The 8,934-nt window shown below is 47.0% G+C and overlaps 1 protein-coding gene across 3 annotated transcripts in view; it reads right to left on the bottom strand.

Moving 5' to 3' along the window:
- Positions 1-114: 114 nt before the first annotated feature.
- Positions 115-8,934, bottom strand: part of PIP4K2C (phosphatidylinositol-5-phosphate 4-kinase type 2 gamma) — a 34,834-nt gene continuing 26,014 nt past the window's right edge. For all 3 annotated transcript variants that reach the window (XM_053370798.1, XM_053370806.1, XM_053370816.1), the window contains 3 exons: positions 4,718-4,973; positions 2,609-2,712; positions 115-2,050 (listed from right to left, as the gene is read on the bottom strand). In XM_053370798.1, the coding sequence (XP_053226773.1) occupies positions 1,970-2,050; positions 2,609-2,712; positions 4,718-4,973 (441 nt within the window). In that variant the 3' untranslated portion in view covers positions 115-1,969. The remainder of the gene's footprint in view (positions 2,051-2,608; positions 2,713-4,717; positions 4,974-8,934) is intronic.

Here is an 8,934-nt window from a genome sequence, read left to right as displayed (position 1 = left end):
GGTACAGTTTTTAGTCCAAACGAGCAGGAGCAGCCTTGTCCTTCCACTGGGCTTCTCCCGTACTGGCAGAATAGGAGCAGCTCAGGTACAGCTGGATTTTTGCATGCAGACAACTTCTGGTTCAATAATTTATTTCTATGTGATACAAGAGTGAACTGGAAATACACAACGTCTTATACAATAAGAAACATTGAAAAGGGGCTGATAGTACAACAGCCCCAGGGCACAAGCATGTTTCCATGGCACAAGCTTTATTGCATTGAAGGAATGGCATCAAGTCCCAGCAGAACCACAATATTGGGGGCAGAGGGGAGGGAACTGATGGAAGAGCACAGCACTACCCCGAGTTCTAGGCCTAAAGCAGCTGGCTGGGTGGCTGTGCCACTGTCAGAGCCGGCCATAAGCCTCTCCCCTTACCAGAACAGCTGCCATGGCATGTTAAGTTGGTGCGCCAGTCCAGGAAGAGCAACTGGCCCGTGATCAACCTTGACAGCTGTGCTCTGCTGAACTAATGAATACACTATTACAGAGGGATGTTCTCTTTAAGACACCTCACAGCTCCTTGGCATATAAACTGCTTCTTCAGAGAGCCCCATCACACAGCTACTGACAGACAGATTGATATCCCTCAGCATATAAGTTTGTTAGATCAGAAGGAAACATTTAGGGCCCCTTTCACAAGATTGCGCGCACACACACATAATGCTTCTGAAAACGCCCCCTTCCTGGGCATGGCATTTCCACATCATCCTGTCCCCAAAAGCTATGCTAAAACAGGGAGCAGATAAGGCTTTCGCCTTGACATTTTCTGGAGGCTTCAACTGGACAAGCTATCTTTGGGTGGAGCTGGGAAGCCAGGACTTACTACAGTCACAGCCTTACTAGTGAGCAGAGCTACTCAACACAGTCTGGTACCTACTGAAGCAAGGGGAACAGCTGGATGCAATATATTACACAGGGCCAGAACAATTCTGTCTCTTCTCCCCTACACACACCCATCTCCCTCTGCCAAAGCAGGCACAGCAAGCCTCCTAGAGGACATTCTCAAATCCCCACGGGCAGCCCTGAAGTAGCTCCCAAACCCTGAATCTGTTCTAATCCTCCTTTGGAGTGATGGCTGAGGGAGAATCATAGGACTTCTGAAAGCAGCCCTTCGTGGAAGAGGCTCTTGTTGTAAGGGGCAGAACTTTGGCAACAAGGTTTAGTGGAGGCTGCACTGCGGGGGGTGAGAACTGGAGTGCTAGGCTCACAGGATGCTCATCAAAGCCTCTGCTATTTACTAGAGTGCTAGAAGGAGCCAGCGCCACTCAGGAGGGCTGGGTTACAGCACAACCTTCCAGCAATGGGTGGGAAAGACGAGGTAAAGAATGAGGAGGAGGACTTTGGAACACAGAGGCACTACCACTGGGTATCATGGGGTAAGTTAATATATACTATCAGTCACCCTCAAAGGGAATTGATTGCATAAATGGGGAAGAATCCACTTGACCCCCTTCTTTCAAGGCACAAGACTAAATTCTTATTGCATATTATTCTGTCTCTGAATAAAATACCATTAAACCTTATGTGTGAGCTTAGATCCTGCCCTGACCAGAGTCACCAATGTAGCATGTACCCTGTACAGTTTAGAGGATAGAGAGTATCAATGCTGGGATGAATCTGAAGCCAGCCATCTTTCTCCTGCTTAGGCTGCCTTCAAAAGCAGCAACCTCTTTAGTGCTCTGGACGGTTGTTCATCCTGACGGAAGGTCAAAGATAAGGCACTTGATTCAGCAGCCATCCCCCAGACCAGCCACAATGGGGCTCAAGTCAACCCAACTCTCCTGCTGACCCAAACAGCAGGGGGGGGGGAACCATCCCTCTTACTGAGAATTGGGGTGGGGGAGAGAGGGAGAACTACAGGTGGGGGGAGGAGGGCAGGAAAGCCTTTGATCTGAAGCTTCAGCCAACAAGACAGACTGCACAACTGCTAAGCAAATACATTCGTGACGAAGTCCAGAAAGCGCTTGGCATATTGTTCTGGATGCACCGTGGAGATCTCTGCACCAGCCTGAAATGGAAGACAAAGTGTCAACAACCACCATAAAACGCCCCTATCTTTCCACACGCACTAGGAAAAATAACAGTTTGAGGAGCGAATATATTGGAAGGGCAAGGAAGAGAGAACATCTGAACAGAAGTCTGAAAATGGCCTTGATCAACCATTTCTCTCACAGACATGTGCTTTCCAATGTCTGCTTTGGCCTTATATAACCCCCAACCCTGGCCTAGTTTAGTACTGATGCCACTTTATTTCAAGGAAGTGCCTCTGGCACAAAAAGGATTAAGCCAATTATGCAATAAAAATGACTTCGGAATAAATCATTCACACGGTGTGACATTTTTATCACCCCACCCCCTGAAGATGATGCTGTCTCACCAGCCCACCTTTTTTGGTCTCTAGGTTGTGGCTACAGTCACCACTATGGATGCTATGAAATTGACCAGAAGTCTGGAAATCCTCCCTTGGGGGTTGTAGTTGACTCTTTGATTTAGTAAGGCTAGCTGTGGGCCACCAGAGTCCACACCGAGGGGGCCCATTGTGAAGAACTGTGCAGGCCAGACTCACCCCGTGCTTGACGGTCTTAGCTGCATGGGCAGCCTTCTTCTTGGCATCATACTGTGTGAGGATGTCAATCAGGCCCATGAAATAAACCTCCTTCTGGGGGCTATCTAGAAAAGTAAAGAGTCAATGAAGCTCATGGGCACTGCTACCCTCTGCATTCCAACACACGCACACACACGCAGACACACACCCTCATGCCACGAGGCTCTTTCTGCACTGGATTCCAACAGGGCAAAATGTGAGTTACTGAACCTTAGGACTGGGTGGGGGCAGGAGGAAACCTGTCAGCACCCCCCCCCCACCCAATGCATAAAACTACACCGTCAAGGGTACATGAGACGTAAGTAGGAATTAATAGGATGCACCAAACCAAAGTAGCATAAGAACTGAAAAATGCCCAATAACTCAAGAAAGTGAAACAAGCTCAAGCTGGGAGGAAAGGCAAAAAAAAGCCACATAAAGAACATTAGATTATATCAGTTAAATTTGGGAAGAATCCCTTCCTGCCCCAAGTATAACAAACAATTCACGAATGATTAATTCATCTTCTACATGTTTCTTCCTAACGAAGCCTGCATTTTACAGATGAAGCCATCAGTGGCAGCATCCAGAAAACACTACAGTGGCAGGAAGTGAACTTCAGAATCCCTATCATCAAATCTAACTCCTCTCCAGGAAGCAGATATCCACCTGATTCGCCTGCAGCAAGGGCTGTGTGTGCCACCCTCTCTTCCACAAGACACATTTTCTGCAATCAAAACTAAGCAAGTTGAGCAGATGTACACATCTTCTTATTTTTGTGTAGTTTAGCTGACATTTAGATTCCACATTTAAGAAAGACCCAAAGGAGGAAGGAGTGATGACTTGAAAGAAGACAGGACTTCCAGGACCTAGTTTATAACGGAAGAGTCTCCCATGAAGCTCTTGTGTCTTGTGTCCTATGAAGCTCTTCAGGATCACAGCAGGATCCACATAAGGCAAAAAATGGAAGCTTGTTCATGGGTATCTTGTGTAAATCTGTTTGACATCTCAGATCGTAGCAGGCACTAGCTGACACAGCTTTTGTGTGCACCCCCAAGGGCTACAAACTTTTATTAAAAATTAAAAGGCGTTGAAATTTGGTGCCAAAGGGTAGATAACATACTTGCACTACAATCTTGCTGATGCATGCATACACACAACAATCTAGTCACGTTCTGTCTCTGATTTCTGCAGTTTTCTTCCCCAGTTAACTCCACAGCATTCATGGTAAAACTCTCTTTTAGCCATGTTTGCATGCCATGGTAAAAGGTAAAAGTAAAGGGACCCCTGACCATTAGGTCCAGTCGTGACCGACTCTGGGGTTACGGCGCTCATCTCGCTTTATTGGCCGAGGGAGCCGGCATACAGCTTCCGGGTCATGTGGCCAGCATGACTAAGTCGCTTCTGGCAAACTGGAGCAGTGCACAGAAACGCCGTTTACCTTCCCACTGGAGCGGTACCTATTTATCTACTTGCACTTTGAGGTGCTTTCGAACTGCTAGGTTGGCAGGAGCAGGGACCGAGCAACAGGAGCTCACCCTGTCGTGGGGATTCGAACTGCCAACCTTCTGATCAGCAAGTCCTAGGCTCTGTGCTTTAACCCACAGCGCCACCCGCGTACCATGTCATGGTAAAGCATAGTTAACCATGGGCATGTAAATGGCTCCTACTTCACTTCTCTACAAGTGGGAGCAACAAACCAGGATCCCTGGGTTAGGTCTAGTGTTTTATCTGAATTGGGGAATGTGGTTTGTTTCACAGAAGCAAAAAGCAAATAGAAGTCAAAAACAAATCTTAGGTTCATGTCATGATTTGTTTGGGGGTGGGGGGAACGAGCCACGACTCCTAGTTGAGACACAAAACTTAAAACAAGGATTGTGGTTTGCAGCTTCCACAAGGGGAGGGGCAAAGGGAGAGCTGCTATAGATTGCTGCAATGTGTAAATAATTGGCTGGAGTATTGCCTTTCAGTGAAATATGCAATCAAAGGCACAAAGTAGGCAGACTGACTCCTGTGTCACAGAGGATAATTAAGGTGTCTTGACGAAAGACAAAGTTGACTTGTGGAAAGTTCCCTCTTATCCTTACTTACTTTCAGCACTTTTTATGGCATAGACATCAATGTAAGGGTCAAAGTCGCCAGGTCCCAAAGGCTTGTGGGAGTTGAGATAGCTGCCAATACCCTCAGGAGAAGTTCCATAGGAACCTACTGATGCCACACCCCCAGGTTCACCCTCTCCATCCTCCTCTTCCTCTTTCACATCCTCGTCTTCTTCCTGTTCAGCTCGTTGCACGTCATGGATCCCCAACAGTAGGCTGTAGTCCATAATCTTTAGTTGCACTAGGAACTGAACATATGGACACAATTGCCAGTAAACTAAGAAGTTAACAATGGGCTTGCTTTCTAGTTATTACAAGTGGAACGCCTCTAAAAAACTGATTGTTATCCAGTGCTGTCTCTGCATCAGCAAAACAGACAACCCCTTGTGCAATGCAAATAATAATCATAATCATAATCATAATAATAATACTCCAGCCACTCTGGGCAGTTTCCAACAGGCAACGACCAAGATACACGTGCCCAATAGACATGTGCACATGTACACTGTGGCAATCTGGAAGTGGCTGGAAAAGGGAGCATAACGGGCTTATGCACGCTCTGCCGTTGCACGCGATGATCCTGAATAAAACCCTTGTCCAAATCGGGGGTTGCCTGTTTTATAAACATACCAAGGGTTAACTACGGATTAAATTATCTTTTGTGTAGGAATTCAGCTACTGATCGTAAGTGCAAAACCCAGAGGGCAGAATTTACTCTGGATTCATCAGGAAAAATAAAGACCATTTCCTCTTCTTTAAAAAGGGAGTGCAGTTTTAATCCAAAGGTGGCATGTGGTGTTTCTTGGGGGGGGGAGGTGGGGGGAAGAAAAGAGAACCACCCTCTCCTGGCAGCCTGTCCCCCTGATTAATTGCCTTGGCTGTTCAAAGCAGTGTTCCTCCTTTGTAACTGGAATGCCTCCAGGTTTTGACTCTCAGACTCCTGTCCTTGTTCTGCCTCCGCTCAGTTGACTGAAGCACCATTAGTAATCAGTATTTTCTTCATCATGCTGAGAAAGCTGGCAAACCCACCAAAACTTCTCCAGCATCACAGACTGAACACTTACACAATGGGAGCCAAAAATGTCATGCGCAAGTGACACGACTGGCATCAAGAGGCAGGGAAGGGGCCACAAACCATCCCACACCCCAGTATGGGGCCTTAGAGACCTAGAGAGCTTTACTTTAGGGTCTCAGTCCACACTTGTGTGAATATGTGCCTCAGTTCTTCAGATGCTTAAGGCATTCTCACCGAGAGAGAAGTTAAAGCACTGAAGGAGTAGGGATTATTCGGTAAGCGTTTACTTGTATTAATGGATGCAGTACTATTATTAATTATATATTTTTATTTCTTACATTTATGTACCATCTTTTTCTTCCAAGGATCTCAATGTGGTGTACATGGTTCTCCTCCTACCCATTTCATCGTCACAACAACCCTGTGAGGTAAGTTAGGCTAAGAGATGGTGACTGGCGCAAAGTGAGATTCATGGCTGAGTGGGGATTTGAACCCTCGACGCCCAGGTCATAGGCCAACACTGTAACCATTATGCCACCCTGGCATAATAGTGCCACTACTAGTGCTAATAATTTGCATTTCTACAGCGCTTGAGAATGTTCAAAGCACTTCATGTAATTATCCCAGTAATCCTTACGGCACTACACACAGATCAGGTCAGCAGCACCTGCAGATCCCAGGTGCTGGGTCAAGGCTGTAAGAATTCATATCTGAGATTTTGTTCCAAGGACTTCTTGGCTCAAATCTCACGTGCTTAACCAGGATGCTACAACAGCTCTTTTGGTGGAGGGACTGCACGGCTCGTTCAAATTTTCTCTCAACCATGAAACTCACTATCATCTCAGCCTTACCGACCTCACAAGATTGTTGTCAGGATAAAACAGAGGAGGGAAGAATTACCTCTGCTACAGGAAGGGAAAAATGCAAATGCAATAAAATTTAATACTCCGTAAATCCTTGTGCATGCAAATATTAACAACATATGGCTCAGTTTCCCCTTGTGCATCTATCTTTGAAGTAACCATCATCATAAATAAAGTTACGCACATTTCAAGTATTCAAAGTTGTAGTTAGTGTCAGACTAGGCCCAGGGAGACCTTGGTTCAAAACCCCCACTCAACCACAAAGCTCAATGGGTGACATTGGGCCAGTTATACCTGAAGGAGCGTCTCCACCTCCGTCATTCTGCCCAGATGCTGAGGTCCAGCTCCGAGGGCCTTCTGGCGGTTCCCTCATTGTGAGAAGCAAAGCTATAGGGAACCAGGCAGAAGGCCTTCTCGGTAGTGGCACCCGCCCTGTGGAACGCCCTCCCATCAGATGTCAAAGAGATAAACAACTACCTGACATTCAGAAGACATCTGAAGGCAGCCCTGTTCAGTTTAATGAAGTTTAATGTGTGATATTTTAATGTATTTTTAATCTTTGTTGGAAGCCGCCCAGAGTGGCTGGGGAAACCCAGCCAGATGGATGGGGTACAAATAAAAAAAATATTATTATTACTTCTCTCTCCCAATCTAACCAACCTCATTTCATTCTGAAATGAAATAAAATAAAATATTTCTATTGCACATGGGAAGCCAAGGTTGATACACCACCGGGTGTTTGTGGCTGAGGTACGTTTGAATGCAAGGCATATGCTGCCGCTACCAGGTGCCCCTCTCAGGAAAGCAGAGGGGAATTTTGGGGTAAGCCACTTTGTGGACCCTTTCTGGAAGCGTTACGTATATGAGAAGACACCAGAGTACAGAAGCAGGGCATTCAAACAGAAGAATCCAAGGCCTTCTTCCTCTCTCTTTGCTCATGTGAATGCGGCCTGTGCAGACGCTTTCACAGAGACCAACTAGCAGAAGGGCATCCATGCTGGGGAAAATTTCAGGCAGATTATTCCTAGGGGCTGTCACTAGGCGACTCCAATTTCTGTCCTCAAAAATGCTTCAAGTTCTGTAAATCACAAAACCTAATTTTCTATCGTTTCCCTGATTTGGGTCACAAGCGATGTTCAAGAGCGATAAGAGGGTGGGGTGGGGAGGAATGTCAGGGTGGGCCTCAGCTGACGGAAGGGGTAACGCTGTGTGGAATACTGGGTTAGAAATTAGACTCCAAGCAGCTGCAGCCTTCCCACCCCCCACCTCACATGCTATTAGCAGTCATTAAGGCTAATAGGGTGAATCTTGCACTGCAGAAGCATTTTCAGTTCTGCAGACTCAGTCCCCAAGGAAATATAATAGCTGATGAGATAGTGGCTGGGAGCATTTTTCTAGTCTTGGAACCTAACCTCATCTCATTGCAGCAAATTTGGGTTGGGGCGGGTGGGGAAGATCTGCCATCCCAAAAAACAGTTCTATCTGCACTGTACAGCTTGAAGTGGTCCCCAAAGTGGCATGGCTTAAAGTGGCATGGCTTCCGCCAAAGAATCCTGGGAACTGTAATTTGTCCATGGTGCTGAGAGCTGGTAAAGGTAAAGGTAAAGGGACACCTGATCATTAGGTCCAGTCGTAGCCGACATCTCGCTTTACTGGCCGAGGGAGCCGGCGTACAGCTTCCGGGTCATGTGGCCAGCATGACTAAGCCACTTCTGGCGAACCAGAGCAGCACACAGAAACGCCGTTTACCTTCCCGCCGGAGCGGTACCTATTTATCTACTTGTACTTTGACGTGCTTTCGAACTGCTAGGTTGGCAGGAGCAGGGAGCGAGCAACGGGAGCTCACCCCGTCGCGGGGATTCGAACCACCAACCTTCTGATCGGCAGCCCTAGGCTCTGTGGTTTAACCCACAGCGCCACCCGCATCCTACTGAGAGCTGTTAGGACACCACTATTCCCCTTGCAGAGCTACAATTCCAATCATGCTTTGACATTCAATCCTTTTTCTCAGGGAACTCTGGGAACTGCAGCCATACACCAAGTAACATATTTGATTGGCAGCACTTGCAAAGCTCTGGGAAAGCCCAACAAGCAGCACTTGGGAAGCCCCAATGATCTATGCCAGCCCTGGCAATCCGCTGTTTGTTGGGCCTTGCAAAGCACAGCACCTTGGCCTGCGCAACTTGATTTCCAAACTGCACGAGCATGAACAGGACAGGCAACTGTCAAGTCAAACTTGCCCACTAGGTTGCGTGGGAGATCAAGATCCATCCTGCTCGCCGGATCCAATTCTCCATCCCTGAACAAATAGTTACATATAGCTCTTAGGAA

Source organism: Podarcis raffonei, chromosome 2 (assembly GCF_027172205.1).
Source record: "Podarcis raffonei isolate rPodRaf1 chromosome 2, rPodRaf1.pri, whole genome shotgun sequence".
NCBI classification, from domain to species: Eukaryota; Metazoa; Chordata; class Lepidosauria; order Squamata; family Lacertidae; genus Podarcis; species Podarcis raffonei.
Note: the sequence above shows the minus strand (reverse complement) of the source record. Positions and strands in the feature narration are given on the sequence as shown.